The sequence below is a fragment of the Bubalus bubalis genome, chromosome 5, assembly GCF_019923935.1.
Source record: "Bubalus bubalis isolate 160015118507 breed Murrah chromosome 5, NDDB_SH_1, whole genome shotgun sequence".
NCBI lineage: Eukaryota > Metazoa > Chordata > Mammalia > Artiodactyla > Bovidae > Bubalus > Bubalus bubalis.
In genome coordinates this window covers 88,958,133-88,976,716 of record NC_059161.1, presented here as the reverse complement: position 1 = coordinate 88,976,716, position 18,584 = coordinate 88,958,133, and the positions used below count along the sequence as shown (strand labels likewise).

Here is an 18,584-nt window from a genome sequence, read left to right as displayed (position 1 = left end):
GCCTGGTGGGCTGCCGTCTGTGGGGTCGCACAGAGTCGGACACGACTGAAGCGACTTAGCAGCAGCAGCAGCAGCAGCGGACTGTGTCAAGGCTTTGTTTATCCTCACTGCACAAAAGCCTGCTAGGATACCATATTAAACAAATCAGTGAATTTTAGAATTGAAAGATAACTTAGTAAAGATTTTCTACTGTAGAAGCAGTACCTTGGAAAGAATGTGAAACTTGAGTCAGAAGAACTTGCTTTTTGCCGCCTTCATATTTTTAAATAAACCACTTCTCTGATTCTTGGTTTTTAATAGAGTGAGGACAATAGTGTCTGCTTTATACTTTGTATAACTACTGAGAGGATAAAATCTGATTTCAAAATATTAATTATACTGTGTAAATTATTAAATTTTATATAAATGGATCATTTTTTTGCTTGCTAATAAATTAGTGTCTTTAGTCAGTCGTCCCTCTGTCTAGTGGCTATCTTTTGTGATTATATTTCTACAGTATATGTCTATAATGTATTTCTTCTTGTAAGACTGGATTCCTAGTGACACTTTGCTTAGTAATTCTACCATTTGTTTAGTGTCTGTTAGATGCCAGGTACTATTGCAGGTCTGTGAAAATGTAATGGTTAAACAAGATCATCTTTGCTCAGTAAAGATAAACAGTTACAGATGGAAGCTAGTGATGATTCTAGAGTTGGGTTACTGTTATTATCAGAGACAGAATGAAATTAGTGGAACAAATGCTTTTGAAGATAGCATCATGTATTAGTTCACTGCATTGTTGGTGTTCAGTCACTCAGTTGTGTCTGACTCTTTGTGACCCCATGGACTGCAGCGCGTCAGGCTTCCCGGTCCTTCACCATCTCCTGGAACTTGCTCAAACTCATGTCCATCTCATCGGTGATGCCATCCAACCATCTCATCCTCTGTCATCCCCTTCTCCTCCTGCCTTCAATCCTTCCCAGCATGAGGGTCTTTTCTAATGAATTAGCTCTTCACATCAGGTGGCCAAAGTATTGGAGTTTTAGCTTTAGCATCAGTCCTTCCAATGAACATTCAGGACTGATTTCCTTTAGGGTTAACTAGTTGGATCTCCTTGCAGTCTAAGGGACTCTCAAGAGTTTTCTCCACCACAGCTCAAAAGCATCAGTTCTTCGGCGCTTAGCCTTCTATATGGTCCAACTGTCACATCCATACATGACTGTTGGAAAAACCATAGCTTTCACTAGATGGACCTTTGTTGGCAAAGTAATATCTCTGCTTTTTAATACATTGTCTAGGTTTGGCATAGCTTTTCTTCCAAGGAGCAAGTGTCTTTTAATTTCACTTCATAGTGAAATGTATTTTCAGGCACTACCACTGAAATTACAGAAATATTTTTACTTTGGTTTTGTAATGAAGAATACTATTTTTTTGTTCATATGAATCCAGGAATTGAAAAGAACAGGTAAATCCTTGAGAAGCATTTAGCTTTTCCATGTATGTGTGACTCTTAGATGATGATGTTACCCTGATTTTTCTTGATATGATTTATTTAAAATAAGTACTGTTGGAACATCTTTGATTTAGAATTTGATAGGAACTAAAGATTGGTAAGGATTAGTAAGAACAATTTCAATTGGTATATATAAATCATAGAAAAGAAGACTTAAAATGGACCTTACAGATCATCGTATCACTGATTTTGAAATTCATGTTTAGAGGAGCAGTGGAATTCTGTTGTTCTGCTAAGGTACATTAGGACCTGCTGAAGAGGGACATTGCTGGGGGCATGGCCCAGTATGCCTAGGGCGCCTCCCCCTTTCAACCGGGATGGACCCAATGTTGTGTTTTATATATTAGTGATAAATGTAAGTTTTTTTGTTTAATTAGTTTTTAAATTTAAAAATATAAGTTAGATAACTAGCTTCCTCATTTTAATGACAAAACTAGAGTACCAGAGAAAGTTAACTGGAACCTTGATTTTTTAACTTCGCTTCAGCATTATTCGATTACATCATACTGCCTCCATATGTGGAGAAGGCAATGGCACCCCACTCAAGTACTCTTGCCTGGAAAATCCCATGGATGGAGGAGCCTGGTAGGCTGCAGTCCATGGGGTCCCTAAGAGTCGGACACGACTGAGCGACTTCACTTTCACTTTTCACTTTCATGCATTGGAGGAGGAAATGGCAACCCACTCCAGTGTTCTTGCCTGGAGAATCCCAGGGACGGCGGGGGCCTGGTGGGCTGCCATCTATGGGGTCGCACAGAGTCGGACACGACTGCAGTGACTTAGCAGCAGCAGCAGCAGCCTCCATATGGCTTTCCAATACATTGCCTGTATTGGAAGGTGGATTCTACCAGTAGACTACCAGGGAAGTCCCAGGCAATAGTAATTTTAAAGAATTCTAGTTAATGAGCACTAAACAGAATATTTAATGACTGCCAAACAGAATGACTTGTAGAATTATGGTACTAAAAACTTAGTTCTGCATAATCTACGCCTTTCCCACCACTCCTGATAAATGATTTGGTAAATTTCTAAAAAAAATGATGAAGTGATTATTAAGTCAAATTTGTGCTTAGTCTCACTCTCTGTCTTCTTAAAATTATTTGCAGGAGAGGGCTGCTCACAATTTATATGGCCAACTTGGTAAGTAAATCTTTTTTTTTTTTGCATTTGAGGTTTTTCCATGCATTTTTTTTAAACCTTTTTTTTGAATAAAATTCCCTTAAAAAAAGGAAACGTACTTAAATTTGATAATGTTGTCTGTCTTTGTTTTAAAGGATAGACTTAAATGTTTAAAATAGCTTTGATGCTCTCTGGTTTATTCCTGTTACATTATATGACTGAACTGTACTTATTTCAGGAGGAAAATAGATTCACTGCCCTGTGTTCTTCATTATTCTTTTTTCCTTTAAGCTTAGGTCTTCATCTTTGGTAGTGTGCATATCTGTGTCTGTATTCTCTCTTTATGTATCTTTAATTTCATTTCATATTCTGCTTCTATTGCTAACTTCTTATGGAAAAAATGATTTAAGGATAAGCTTTTATGATGTACAGTTTTCCTGGATTTCAAAATAGCATGGATTCTATTTTTGAATATACTGAATATATTTAATAATATGATAGTCTAGGCTTCTAAAAAATTTCTTAAGTTTTCAGAATTGAAATTAATGTTGCCTTAATACTCTTTGCTGTAGATATATACTCAGGGTATATGATTTTCATTGTTAAGCTCATATTTTAAAAACATATGTGTATTAAAAGCTTTTAAACTTATTTCACATAAATTATAGGCAACATTGAAAAATTCAACTAAGGAAAGATAAATAATTATTTGTTTACCTAAGGATAAGTTTTTGAGTTCTGTAACAGAGGAGACTGTAGTTCAGGGTTGTATTTAGCAACTTATTTCAGTTTTAAAATACTTAATTTTTGCTCTGTGTAAGTTACTGTGCTATGTGCTAGAAGGCAAGATGAAGACAGTCTTTGTATTTATGGAGTTTGCTGTCTAGTGGAAAAGTCACAGTAGAAATAATAATGTTTGAAAAGAACTGGAAGATGAATTATAGGGTGCTATGGAAACCATAATAGTAGCACTAAACTATTCTAGGTGCTGCTTTCCTTTCTTATTTTGTAAAAAACTTAAAAATATTACATCTGCATCCCCGGAATGGATTTGAGTTTTAATCCATTTGTTTTCCTTTTAGTTGTGCACATGCTTTTTTATATGACCACATAGTCAAAATTTGATACCCAAATACTATATGTATTTATACACTTTTCTTAAATTCTAAGTAAATTTCCACAAACTTTTTGTGTTGCCTCGTTTAGACTGGAAATTTCTGGAGAGAAGATATTTGATTTTCATTGATATAATCAGTGTTGGAAGATGCCCTAAAAATACTCTGTTTTTTTAAGATTAAGCTTTTTATTTTGAAATAATCATAGATTCCTATGTAGTTGTAAGAAATAATAGATCTCATGTACTCTCTACAGTTTCCCTTAATAGTAGTATCTTACAAAACTATAGTAGATCAAAAGTAGGATATTTACATTGATGTTTATTATAGTCAAGATAGAGAACATTTTCTTCATGTTGCCGTTTTGTAGCTACATTTATTGGGTTGGCTAAAAAGTTTGAGTTTTTCCTAAAATGTTACAGAAAAACCTGAACAAACTTTTTGGTCAACCCAGTACTTACCTCTGACCTTTCCCTCCTATTGCCCAACCTCTGGCAACCACTAATTTATTCTTTATCTCTGTAATTCTTTAGTTTCTATAGTCATTTCAAGAATGTTTTATAAATAGAATTATATAGTACATATTTTTTGTCATTAGCTGTTTTCACTCACCATAGTTCTCTGGAGATTGATTCAAGTTGTTGGGCATATCAGTAGTTCATTCCTTTTTATTGCCGAGTAAGTATACCATGGTATGGATGTACTAGTTTATTTAACTGTTCACCTATTGAAGAACATCTGGCTTGCTTCCAGTTTTTGGCTATTACAAATAAAGATGGTAGAAATATTCACATGCAAGTTTTTGTGTGAACAGGAATTTTTATTTCTCTGGGATGAATGCCCTGGAATACAGTTTCCAGGTTGTATGGTAGCTGAATGGTTAGTTTTTAAAGGAACTGATAAACTGTTTTCCAGAGTGGCTGTACTATGCTGTTTTGATAGCATTTGCAATCTAGAATAAACCTTTATGTGAAACTTTTGTGTGTGGGGAGTAACATTTGTCTGTTAAGTAGATTTGTACTTTTTATGTCCAGATTAATGCATTTCAGTATTAAAAAAGCTTTTCAGAAAGTGCAGAATATAGATTGGTCTTTTATCTTTTGTCATCCAAGGTCTGAAATTTAAAAATTTAATGAGATCAAAACCTCACACATGGATTTTTGACTGTGTTCAAATAAATTTGTACATGATATATTTGGGATACTAATGATAGTCTTAGTATCTTCATCTTCTTTCATCTTCATCTCCCCTTCCTCTAAATATAGCCTTTTATTTATACTATTGCTATGTAACTATTATTTAAGTAAGAGGTGATTAGTGTGGAATAGGTAAGAAATATTTTCAGAGCCTGAATTTATCGTTAAGAAATAACTAAATTCTAGAACTCTATTATATTGCTCACTAGACTGAGTTGAGATTGTTGCTGATTTTAACATCAATGACAAAATTTCTAAATGTTGGGAGCTTTTATTTTACGAAAGTTATTTATTGTATTTAGGTATGTGTTTCTGAATTCGAAAGTAGAGAAAAACATGAAGAAGAAAGTAAAAGTTATCTGTAGTTTTACCATGTAGTAATTGCTAACATTTTAGTGTTTATTATTTTGTCCCCTTCCCTTTCCTCCAATGTCCCTAGATAAATACACATAGATGCATATTCACATTATACATTATATACCCAATAAAAAATTGGGGGCATATTGTTTTGTGACGTCTTTTGTTACTATGGCATATAGTTTTGGTAGCTCATAGTATTAAGTAATCATTCTTTGGAGAGTGTAATCATACCTTTTCACCTAATTTTTGGTTATATTCTCATTACATTGAGTTGCTTTTGTACATACACACATATATCCACTACAATGTTGGGTGACAGTAAATTACTATTTGGTTAGTAATAATGAAAGAAGAGAGTGAAAAAAGCTGGCTTAAAACTCAACATTCAAAAAAATTAAGATCATGACATCCAGTCCTATCACTTCATGGCACATAGATGGGGAAACAATGGAAACAGTGACAGACTTTATTTTCTTGGGCTCCAAAATCACTGCAGATGGTGACTGCAGCCACAAAATTAAAAGACATTTGTTCCTTGAAAGAAAAGCTATGACCAACCTAGACAGCATATTAAAAAGCAGAGACATTACTTTGCTTACAAAGATCCATTTAGTCAAAGCTATTATTTTTCCAGTATCATGTGTGGATGTGAGAGTTGGAGCGTATAGAAAGCTGAGTGCCAAAGAATTGATGCTTTTGAACTGTGGTGTTGGAGAAGACTCTTGAGAGTCCCTTGGACTGCAAGGAGATCCAGCCAGTCAATTGTAAAGGAAATCAACCCTGAGTATTCATTGGAAGGACTGAAGCTCCAATACTTTGACTACCTGATGCGAAGAGCCAACTCATTAGAAAAGACACTCATGCTGGAAAGATTGAAGGCAGGAGAAGAAGGGGATGACAGAGGACAAGATGGTTGGATGGCATCACTGACTCAATGGACATGCGTTTGAGCAAGCTCCAGGAGATGGTGAAGGACAGGGAGGCTTGGCATGCTGCAGTCCATGGGGTCGTAAAGAGTCGGACATGACTGAGCAACTGAACAGCGACAACATTTCATGTTATTTATTTGGCTGCAGTAGGTCTTTGTTGCTGCACGTGAGATCTAGTTCCCCAACTAGGGATTGAACCCTAGCACCCTGTATGGGGAGCCTGGAGTCCTAGCCACTGGACCCCCAGGAAAGTCCCCAAGAAGGTTTTATGAATTGCATGGGACCTGAATATTGAAGAAAGGCAAGAAATTGGAGGTAGCTCTATCTTTGAGACGTGTCTCTGGTGATCATAAGACAAAGTTCTTGCCTTTCCAAGGATTGCTAAGTTGAGGCCAAAATTTAGGGGAAAAAAAAAGAATAAGAAACATTTGTTGAGTTTCTACTCTGTTAGACATAATTGGTAAAATTGGGGTTACCCAAATAAACAAGGTATAGTTCCTGATTCTGAGGACCTTATACTTTACTAGGGGAGAGAGAGATATAAAACCTCATCTCTGTTTTTTAACATTGATAGTTGTCTCAAAGCAGAAAACAGTACAGTATTTAAACTGTGTAGTTGTGAATATAAATCTTGCTAGTTGTTTTTGTGAACTGTGTTATGTTAGGTGTCTTAGGGAGTGGGTGAAGAACTATATATTATAAATAAGGGACATCTCTATTGATGCTTTTGCTTTTATGAGAAGATATTCATTCACTCAGATATGCAGATGACACCACCCTTATGGCAGAAAGTGAAGAGGAACTCAAAAGCCTCTTGATGAAAGTGAAAGTGGAGAGTGAAAAACTTGGCTTAAAGCTCAACATTCAGAAAACGAAGATCATGGCATCTGGTCCCATCACTTGATGGGAAATAGATGGGGAAACAGTGGAAACAGTGTCAGACTTGATTTTTGGGGGCTCCAAAATCACTGCAGATGGTGACTGCAGCCATGAAATTAAAAGACGTTTACTCCTTGGAAGGAAAGTTATGACCAACCTAGATAGCATATTCAAAAGCAGAGACATTACTTTGCCAACAAAGGTCTGTCTAGTCAAGGCTATGGTTTTTCCAGTGGTCATGTATGGATGTGAGAGTTGGACTGTGAAGAAGGCTGAGCACCGAAGAATTGATGCTTTTGAACTGTGGTGTTGGAGAAGACTCTTGAGAATCCCTTGGACTGCAAGGAGATCCAACCAGTCCATTCTGAAGGAGATCAGCCCTGGGATTTCTTTGGAGGGAATGATGCTAAAGCTGAAACTCCAGTACTTTGGCCACCTGATGTGAAGAGTTGATTCATTGGAAAAGACTCTGATGGTGGGAGGGATTGGGGGCAGGAGGAGAAGGGGACGACAGAGATGAGATGGCTGAATGTCATCACTGACTCGATGGACGTGAGTCTCAGTGAACTCTGGGAGTTTGTGATGGACAGGGAGGCCTGGCGTGCTGCTATTCATGGGGTCGCAAATAGTTGGACACGACTGAGCAACTGAACTGAACTGATTCATTCACTTGGGCTATTCTTATTATTCATAATATCTGTAAGTAAGCCTGGATAATTCTCAGTTATTAAACCTATGTGATTTGCAGCCTTAGCTATAAATGTCATAAATTATACTTTAACTAGCAGTTTTAAAAATTATGAAGTCTTACAGTTTAATACAGTTTAATTAATGCCCATGTGAAAGTCTTTAAGTTCTATGTTAGCAAATTTTGGAAAGAAAAATGTAAAGTTTTAAAAATTGTATAGTTTTTTCCCCCAGATTTTTAGAGTTGATAGAGAATTAGTTGTTAAAGGGCAAAATGTAGAGGAGATATACAAAAAAAGAATTAAATATATTCTCTGGCTTTTGCCCAAGATATGTCTATAAGATGATGGAAGTGTTTTTGTGAAGGTAATATGCCAGAACCAATTACCCACAAGAACACCAGCTGCTAGGATTCAGCTTTGCCACAGTTTGATTTAAAAGAAAACGCATAAAAGTTAGCATTTACATGAGTTCCTTTTATTTAGTTGGTTGTGACGATGACTGAGGATTCCAGTTTTTCAAAACTTATAATTTGCTGCTAACAATTATTTAGGGTGTGATGTCAAGTGTAGTTCATTTCTGTTTAGTTTAAATATAATTTATGACATTTACCAATCTTTCTATGTAAGTCTTTTGAAAACTTCTTTCTGCAATTTCCTTTATGCCACCAAGCATTCAACAATGCATACATTTTAAAATTGTAAACATATATCTACAGGCTTGTCTCTAGCACTTGTTTTTTAATTTCAAACATGCAGTGTCTTTGATTAAAACATCTGTATTTGATTTTTCAAACATACGGTTTGAAAATGTTGACTCATATGTTTTCTTGTAAGGCTACTTCAATTTAATTAGATTCAGCAGGTATTTATTATATATCAGCTATGCTAGGCACATGAGGATACAAAAGAAATACAAAGTGGATTGTAAACTAGTTGGAGAAATTTGATAGATGAACTTGAAAAAAAAAGTAAACTGAAAGTATTAAATTCAAAAAGCAATTATAAATACTCTTTCAAATTGCTCCCCTAAGCCTTCCTTTTGCATCAAAAGACATCAACCACTCATCTAGTTGCTCAGGCCAGAAACAGGCATTTTAACTCTTTTCTTCATCTTATACTCTTGGTCCAAATTAGAGCTTCTTGATCTGCTTAAAATTCAGAAAAACCTTCCCTTCTCACTTCTCACTGCACCCGTGTACAATATAAACACCTCACAAAGCTGGTATCTCTCTGACCTCATCTGGTCTTCTTATTCTTTACACTGGATTGCTTTTTTCTGTAGAGTATTTGATGCTTGTTAGTCCTTTATTGGAGAAGGCAATGGCACCCCACTCCAGTACTCCTGCCTGGAAAATCCCATGGGCAGAGGAGCCTGGTAGGCTGCAGTCCATGGGGTCGCGAAGAGTTGGACACGACTGAGCGACTTCACTTTGACTTTTCACTTTCATGCCTTGGAGAAGGAAATGGCAACCCACTCCAGTGTTCTTGCCTGGAGAATCCCAGGGATGGTGGAGCCTGGTGGGCTGCCATCTATGGGATTGCACAGAGTCGGACACGACTGAATCGACTTAGCAGCAGCAGCAGCAGTCCTTTATAGCTGTAGCACTTTTGGGGGACAGGGGTGGGGTCTTGGAAATCTATTTCCCTAAAATATTCTTGGCTAGCACCTTCTCCTTATATGCTTCTTAACCTATTGTTCGGAGAAGGCAATGGCAACCCGCTCCAGTACTCTTGCCTGGAAAATCCCATGGACGGAGGAGCCTGGTAAGCAGCAGTCCATGGGGTTGCTAGGAGTCAGACACGACTGAGCGACTTCACTTTCACTTTTCACTTTCATGCATTGGGGAAGGAAATGGCAACCCATTCCAGTATTCTTGCCTGGAGAATCCCCGGGACAGGGGAGCCTGGTGGGCTGCCATCTATGGGGTCGGACAGAGTTGGACACGACTGAAGCGACTTAGCAGCAGCAGCAGCAACCTATTGTTACATCCTAAGAGAGTCTTTACTGTTATAGTTAATGCAGCTTCCCCTCACCTCTCTAACTTGTACTCTTTTCTTTTTCATGGGTCATATAAGTAAATTAAATTTTAAAATTTAGAAATTTTCTTATTTGTTTGCTTCATTTTCCCCACACTGTATATAAGCTGCTTAACAGCAAGAATTCTTGCTTGTTCACTGACATCCCTAGTATCCACAGAGTTTAGAATATAATATGTGCTTAATGAATAGTTACTGAATGGATGGAGCTTGGGAGCAAATACTCTAGAAAATGGCAAAGATGAGAGAGAATGACCCTTATCTTCTAAGTTGGTGAACATATTAATAATACCTATTCTTCTTCTTTCCTTCCATTAACTTTGAGACCCAAGTTGTTTAAGCCAACCAAATGAGCTTGTTTTCTCAAGGGAAGGTAAACAAAAGAGTAAGTAGATCTGTTATCAACTGATCTCCTGAGCTAGTAGATTCCTTTGTTGGATGGTTTCTTATGAGTACCAGAATTAGGGATGCTATTTTTCTTTGTATTCTTACTCTGATTCTTTAAATCACATTGAGGAATGTGCTTTTGGTGCCCAGTATAACATTTGGGCCATCTTGTGTTCTTAATGCTGAAACTCCAGTACTTTGGCCCCCTCATGTGAAGAGTTAACTCATTGGAAAAGACTCTGATGCTGGGAGGGATTGGGGGCAGGAGGAGAAGGGGACGACAGAGGATGAGATGGCTGGATGGCATCACTGACTCGATGGATGTGAGTCTGAGTGAACTCCGGGAGTTGGTGATGGACAGAGAGGCCTGGCGTGCCGCGATTCACGGGGTTGCAAAGAGTTGGACACTACTGAGCAACTGAACTGAACTGAACTGTGCTCTTATCTTCATTTGGTAGAAGATGAGATACTTTGCTATCCAAGGTGAATAGATTCTTAAAAATTGTCATGGGCCACTTGATCACAAAGGCAGACATAGAGCAGGACTTGTGAGCATGAAAAGGGGAATTATTAGAGACTCCCTCTTATTTTCTTTTACTGAGAAATTTAATGCTGTTTTAGATCCTTTGGAGGAGGGCATGGTAACCCACTGCAGTATTCTTTCCTCGAGAACCCCATGGACAGAGGAGCCTGGTGGACTCTGGTCCATAGTGTTGCGGAGTCAGACATGACTGAAGTGACATAGCATTCCTGCATTTGAAGATCTATTGACACCGTGTTTTTGAGACGTATGTGTGTTCCTTTATGTCCTTCCCATGTATTGCTCTGACTGCCACCTAGTGTGCCAGAATGTTCATCACTTGATCCTCTGTATGTGCCTTATAATGGCTTTATTGAGATATAAATCACATACCATAAAAGTTTCCCCATTGGAGTGATTTTTAGTACATTCACAAAATTGTGCACCATTAACACCACCTGGTTCATCTAGTGCATTTTACTTGTTCATTCTTCTAGTGATGGGCATCCAAAGTACTTCCAACTCCTCAGTGTCACAATCAATATGGTGAAAATCATCTTTGTATATGACTGTTTTGTGAATTTCTCTGGATGTGCATGGATAAAAGCTGCTGCTGCTGCTGCTAAGTCACTTCAGTCGTGTCCGACTCTGTGCGACCCCATAGACGGCAGCCCACCAGGCTCCCCTGTCCCTGGGATTCTCCAGGCAAGAACACTGGAGTGGGTTGCCATTTCCTTCTCCAATGCATGAAAGTGAAAAGTCAAAGTGAAGTCACTCAGTCGTGTTCAACTCTTCGCGACCCCATGGACTGCAGCCCACCAGGCTCCTCCGTCCATGGGATTTTCCAGGCAAGAGTACTGGAGTGGGTTGCCATTGCCTTCTCCAGGATAAAAGCTAAGAAGGTGTATTTTTAGATTCAGTACTTTCTGCTAAAAGGACAGAGTAGCTTGGAATGTGAGAAAGTATCATTATTCTAGTAGTTCATTTGAACATAGATTTATTGGTTCTTTAGGAGATAATTTTGTCTTGTGTTTCTTTGTCCTGTGTTTCTATTTGAATAATAAAATTCATCCTAGAGATTTTGGGGTTGGAGGTTGAAATTAAATCCAGTAGGTATTCTGCTCTAAGTGTCTTGAAGAACCACTACAGGATCAATTAGGCCAAAGGAAAAAAGGGTGCCATTTTTCTTTAGGCGTGAGATTTCATCATAATTAGTCTTTATACACCTAGTTATATACACTGTTTGCCTTGTGAAGGTAATATGTGCTTCAGTTTTCCTTGAAGGTGGTACGTACGAAGTAAAGACTTTTTCAGACATAGAAATGTGGGAAGAATTCACCACCAGCAGACCTGTACTAGAGGAAATGTTAAAGTTTGTCAGGAAGTTTTCAGGAAAATAATAGTAGTTGGAAATATAGATCTACACAGAGAAATGAAGAGCACTGAAAATGGTAACTGTCAACACCTTGGTAGATATAAAAGATACTTTTATTATATATCCCCCTTTAAAAGTGTAATTGATTGCAAAAATAATAGCAGTGTAGTTTGTGAGGGTTATACATAGAAGTAGTGTTTAACAACATTGATACAGAGTTCAGGAGGGAAGAAATAGAAATGTAATAACAGATTTTTATACCATATGGGACATAGTATAAATCACTTGAAGGTATGTATATTATAAACCTCAGATCAACTCAACTATATGTAACCTACAAGAAGTCACTTTAAAAGTAAAGGGACAAATAAATTTAAAATGGGTTAAAAGTAAAAGTTTTGATAAGAGATATATTATGCTCACTCTAATTAGAAGTAAGCTGGAGTGGCTGTAATAACAATGGTGGTAGTGGTAAAGAACCTGCTTGCCAGTGTGGGAGACGAAAGAGATGCGAGTTTGATCCCGGGTCAGGAGGATCCTCTGGAGAAGGGCATGGCAACCCACTCCAGTTTCATGCATGGAGAATCCCATGGACAGAGGAGCCTGGAGGGCTACAGTCCCTGGGATTGCAAAGAATTGGACACTGAAGGGACTTAGCACGTGCTCGTGCATGGTAGATTTCAAAGCAGAGCATATTACCAGAGAGAAAGAGGGTAATTTCATAACAGTAAAAGGATAAATGAATTAAGAGGATGTAATATTCCTAAATGTTTATGCATTTAATAAGAGAGCTTCAAAATAAATAAAGCAAAAACTGACAGAACTGCAATGAGAAATAAACAACATCCTTGATATAGAATGCAAAAAGAAAATCATGAAGGATACAGAAGCCTTGAGTAACCCTATTAACTAACCTAACATTGTCGACGTTTATAGATCATTCTATACAGCAGTATGGAGTGAAAATTATTTTCAAGTATCATCAAAATTTACCATATTCTGTGCTACAAAACGAATCTCAAATGATTCAAGTCATACAATTTATTGTTTGATGTCAATAAAATTAAATTAGAACCAGTAACCAAAAGATATCTAGAAAATCCCCCAATATTTGAGTATATCACAAGATAGCAAAAGTAAAGTAGAAAGTGTTTTGAATTAAATGAAAAAAACAAGCATATCAAAATTGGTAAGATATTGACTGCCTACTTAGAGGGACATTTATAACACGAAATGCCTGTTTAGGAAAAAAAAAAAAGAAAGGTCTTAAGTCAGTGATTTCAGTTTCAATCTTAGGAAGCTAGGAAAAGAAGAGCAGTTAAACCCAAAGAAAGCATAGGTAAAGAAACAGTAAATATTAGAGTGGAAATAAGTGAAAAAAAAAAATCAAAACCAAGCAGTCAACACAACTCTAGCTAGTTCTTTGAGAAAATGAATAAAATTAACAAACCTTTAAGCCAGATTGATGAGGAAAAAAAGAGAAAAGATATAAATTACCAGCATCAGGAATGAGAGAGGTTATTCCGTTATAGATTATACAGCTGTTACTGAGTTGGCCGAAACGTTTGTTTGGGTTTTTCCACAGAATCTTACGGAAAAAGCCAAACGAACTTTTGAGCCAACCAATTAAAGTATAGTAACTTGGTAATTGAATACGTTTATGTCCATATATTTGTCAACTTAGGTGAAAAGGTTATATTTCTTTAAAGACTGTTGCTGTTGTCCAGTTGTTAAATTGTGTCCGGCTCTTTGGGACCCTGTGGACTCTAGCATGCCGGGCTCCTCTGTCCTTCACTCTCTCCTGGAGTTTGCTCAGATTCATGTCCAGTGAATCAGTGATGCTATCCGACCATCTCATTCTCTGCTGCCTCTTTCTCCTTTGTATCTCAAAAGATATAAACCACCAAAACTCACTCAAAAAGAACAGGTTCTATGCAGGATACAGGATGCTCGGGACTGGTGCACTGGGACGACCCAGAGGGATGATATGGGGAGGGCGGTGGGAGGGGGGATCAGGATGCGGAACATGTGTACACCCGTGGTGGATTCATGTTGATGTATGGCAAAACCAATACAATATTGTAAAGTAATTAACCTCCAGTTAAAATAAATAAATTTATATTAAAAAAAAAGAAATATATAAACTGATCAGCCCTTTATTTATTGAAGCAATTGGATTTGTAGTTTAAAACCTTTTCCCAAAGAAAATTCCATGCCTGGGTAGCTTCCCTGGTGAGTTTCAATAAATATTTAAAGAAGACATGATACCAGTTCTACTCATTCCACTCAAACTGCATCAGAAGGTTGAAGAGAAGCAGTCACTTCAGGATCCATTCTCTGAGGCCAGCATAATTTTGATACCAAAGAAAGACAAAGACACTACAAGAAAACGGAAACAACGGACTCAGAATCCTCATGAATTTAGACACAGTATTCTTAACAAAAGTTTAGCAGATCAGTCCAATAATACCATGTTCAAGTGAGGTTTAGCCTAGGAATTCAAATTTAGCTTAACATTCAGAAGTCAATTAACGTAATGGACTTACAACATACTTAGAAAAGTCATCTTAACAGAGTCAGAATAAACTTTTGACAAAATTCAGAAACTTTTGACAAAAAGTTTTCATAAAACTAGATCAGTGGTTTTCGGTCAGCAGGAGTGATTTCGTACCCCGGGAGTGATTGATACTGGCAAGATACAGAGATAGTCTTGATTCTCAGGACTGAGCGCTGCTGGCACTCATCAGTTTGAATCCTGGTTTACCACTTACGAGCTTTTTCTCAGTTTCCTCCTCTGTCAAATGGAATAATTAATACATTATTTTTTTTTGTGATTATTATGAAGATTAATTAATGTCGTCCAAGAGGAATAAGAAGCCCTTAAACCTAACATTTCTTTACTGTGATAATTACTCTAATAAATGAGAAAAAATACCTAATTCATAGAAATATTTGTTTGCACAGAGAGAATTTAAGATGTGAGTGTATCTGTATCTATATATATATTGATAAAATCGGTAACTAATTACCATTATGGCTTAGGTCTGGCCTGGGAGAGTGTGACATCACCATCAATCATAGAAACATTTTAAAATTATAGACATTGTTCCAAAGAGGAAATAATATTTGGGTTATTAGCATTACATAGTCATTTTCATAATATGAGGTTAGTTTCCCAGAATGCTTTGTGTGAAAGCTGATGTGAAGACATGGGGCCCAACCTGCGTAGTCACCTTGTTTACTTGAACCTAGCTATTCACTCTTCCAGTTCTGTCTTCTTTTAGTAAATCCAGACTGTGCAAGTCATTATTAATAAAGTCTGGAAACACAGCTGTCCTTAACATGGCTACACAGTATATGTAGATCTGCACTGGGAAGTGACACTCCTAGCAGGGAAGAAGGCAGAAGAAATGCTTAATTTATTTTTGTCCTTCTCTCTGCTTTCCTTAGATAAGCCAAGAATTATTTTTTGAGGGCATATGTGTGTGTGTGTGTGTGTGTGTGTGTAGAGCATGAGTTTAAAGGGAAATTATGAATGAAGTTTTTTTTGCCTTTCAGATATTTAATATATGAGTTTACAGTTTTTGATTTCTTTTTTTTTTTTTTTTTTCACTAGAACAAGCTTTTCATTGTTTGGAATTTTGTCTTCTATGTTTGTCTTTATAAGTTCTTGCAGGAATAACCAGAATGCTTTGTATTCAGTGAATAATACCTCCATAGTATCATGTTTATCTAATGCCTTTATAAATGCTTTTCACATACCTTTTTGCATTTAACATACCAAACCCACCCAGTTAAAAATAGGCATGATAGCTTTTATTATACCATTTATAGATTATGAAAACAGCATGGAAGGTTATTTGACTTCTAATCTCATATTGATGGCATATAATAAGGTAATATTGAAACCTCAGGTTTTAACTGGGTTTATTAGTGCTTTTTCTAGGCTACTGTATCCTACCTGAAAGGTGTTGGTTGATGACTTTTTAGAATCTAGACTTTTTAAATGAATATTAAAAATAATCCTTAAATGTGGCAACAGTTGCAGTACAGAGCATGATTGTTTTCATTTATGGTCTTTTAATTAAGGTTAAATCTGGAAGTCTGGAATGTAATGGCAGTATTTAAAAAAGTTGAGCACTGCTGTGACAGCTTTAGACAGTAGCATGGGATATTAACTCAATACACTTCTGTGTTAAATCATTTTATGTCACTTTGGTCAGGAAGGTAAGCATTAATTGTATTTCCAGGAGTTAAGTTATTTGAGTGTGTTGTATTTTAAAGTCAAAGGAAAAATAAATTACTTATTTATATTCAGTTAGCCAACAATTTAAGTTCTGAAAAAGCTTCTTTTAGTGCTTTACTAAATTTTGTAGCTCCTTGGTCATCTGTCAGTATTCTACTGGGTTTTTATGATATTTATGTATTTTTTTTTGTATTTTGATATTCAAAAGTATGATCTAATGAAATCTAATTAATATTTGGTTGTTTTTAAAACAGAAGCAAAGAGCTATGACTCTTGTAGTATGGCATTTATCATGTTCATTCTTATTGTGAGATACAAATTTAGTTACAAAGCTAAATATCACCTTTTAATCATCTATACAAAATCATTAAAATGTTTGTCACCCTTAAAGAAAATACTAAGGTAAAAAGTAAAAGTATACTAATTAAGGGCTTAAATACCTTAATTAAAAATAATGCATTATATGTTAAAAATTTTTTTGGAGGAAAAGATGTATGTAGATTTTGTATCATTTGTTAAATTATATGACTGGCATGTGATAAAAAGGGGTCTATGATTTTTTTTTCTACAAGTTAATCTTGTACCATTTAGTGATATTTCTTAGCAACTTTCATAAACATAGCATGAGATTAAACTAACAATTAGTTATATTGCTTATCAGAAATAATACATTGTTTGAGAAATTACATTTAGATGTATCCTACAATGTATGGGTTCTCGAATTTTTTGCATTTTGACATAAGATATGCTGTAATTGGTTCAGTAAAGTAAGCAGTACAGTGAAGAAATTGAAGAGATACAACTGGGTTTAATGTGTAGGAGAAAACCAGCTCATTTGGAATATGCTTTTAAGGTATGCTGTTTACACCTCTAATAGCAATTAGCAAAGTAGAGGATGAAATGTCCTGGCCTAACTTGTAAATATCATTTGATGAAAAATAATGGACTCTATTATTTTTATTTTGCTGAAACAGTTGCAGGTAAGGACTATTCATACTAAAACTTGACCTTGTACTTGTGAAGTATTTATTTAAAGAAAAATAGAAAAAGAAAAGAGAAAGAAAAAAAATGAAAAGGAAAATAAAAAGACATTTACTTAAAAATGTACTTGGGCTACACAGACCTAAATTCTTCAGATCTGGCATTTATTATTTTATCTTTGCAATTATTTTGTTGTTGTTGTTAGATGTTTATTATAAATAGACATTTAATAAAGGTATTTTAAAGATTATTCTGTACAATCGGCACTTGTGACAGGATCTGGTTTATTGTATTTGTTAGTGATAGGTTGACTTTCTAGCCCTGAAACTATGGCAGCAGCCTGGTGCCGGCCAAGAGAGAGACAAAAACAGGGCCGTGGAGAAGGAATAGTGGTGTGGAGTCTGGAGACTTACATCCTGGATCAGTGTTCACACCAATTAGCGTTCATATCTTTTGACTCTGTGGCCCCTGGTTGTTAGTCTGGGAACCCTGAGATCTTTTCAGTATTAATTCAGTACTGTATTTTGTTACTAAGAGAGACTTCCCAGCCACGGCTGTGTACTTACTGCTTGTGTTATGATCTTGGTCAAACCGTTTTACTTCTGCCTTCATTTTCTCAGCTGGCATAATTGGTATCATAATAGCTCCGACCTCACAGAGCAATATTGTGAAAATTAAATATGATAGTACATATAAGACTTACTAGTGAGTAGGAAGGTCTCAATAATATTTGCTTTTATTGTTGTCTTTGTTGTTGTTGTGACTGAGTTTGATCATGTGTGTGAAGTCTTCTAAGCATGGAAAAATGTTATCTGTGCTTCCAGGAAAGGTGTATTTTTGGAAAACTTGTATTCTATGGAGGCACAGGTTTCCTTAATTTTAGAACAAAATCTTTGTACTTTTATCTGGTCTTGTAACATTCTGATAGAGAATTCAACCATTTAGGCATCTAAAAATAATTCATTTCACTTCTCTTTTTCCTTCAAGGTATATAGAGTATTGATTAGATAAAGAAGAGTTGATGTCTATTTTTATGTGGTTTTAGTAGGTTTGAATTAGAAATGGAAATATAGTCATTGATAATACTATATGGTAGATTGTGCTGTCTTTCCTCCAGGGAGCACAAAACATTTTAGAAGTGTCAACATATTATAGACATTTTTAATTGTCTCTCTTTTGCTGAGGTAAAATGTGGAAGATATAACAATTGAGAATATTTGTTGTATCAGAGGAACTTGCAAGTGCTAAAATATTTTTAC

The 18,584-nt window shown here is 36.2% G+C and overlaps 1 protein-coding gene across 1 annotated transcript in view; it reads left to right on the top strand.

The window, feature by feature from the left end:
* TMEM135 (transmembrane protein 135) overlaps nt 1-18,584 on the top strand; it is a 264,007-nt gene that overhangs the window by 56,795 nt on the left and 188,628 nt on the right. Inside the window, exon 4 of the mRNA XM_006069758.4 lies at nt 2,599-2,632. Coding sequence (XP_006069820.1) covers nt 2,599-2,632 — 34 coding nt within the window. The remainder of the gene's footprint in view (nt 1-2,598; nt 2,633-18,584) is intronic.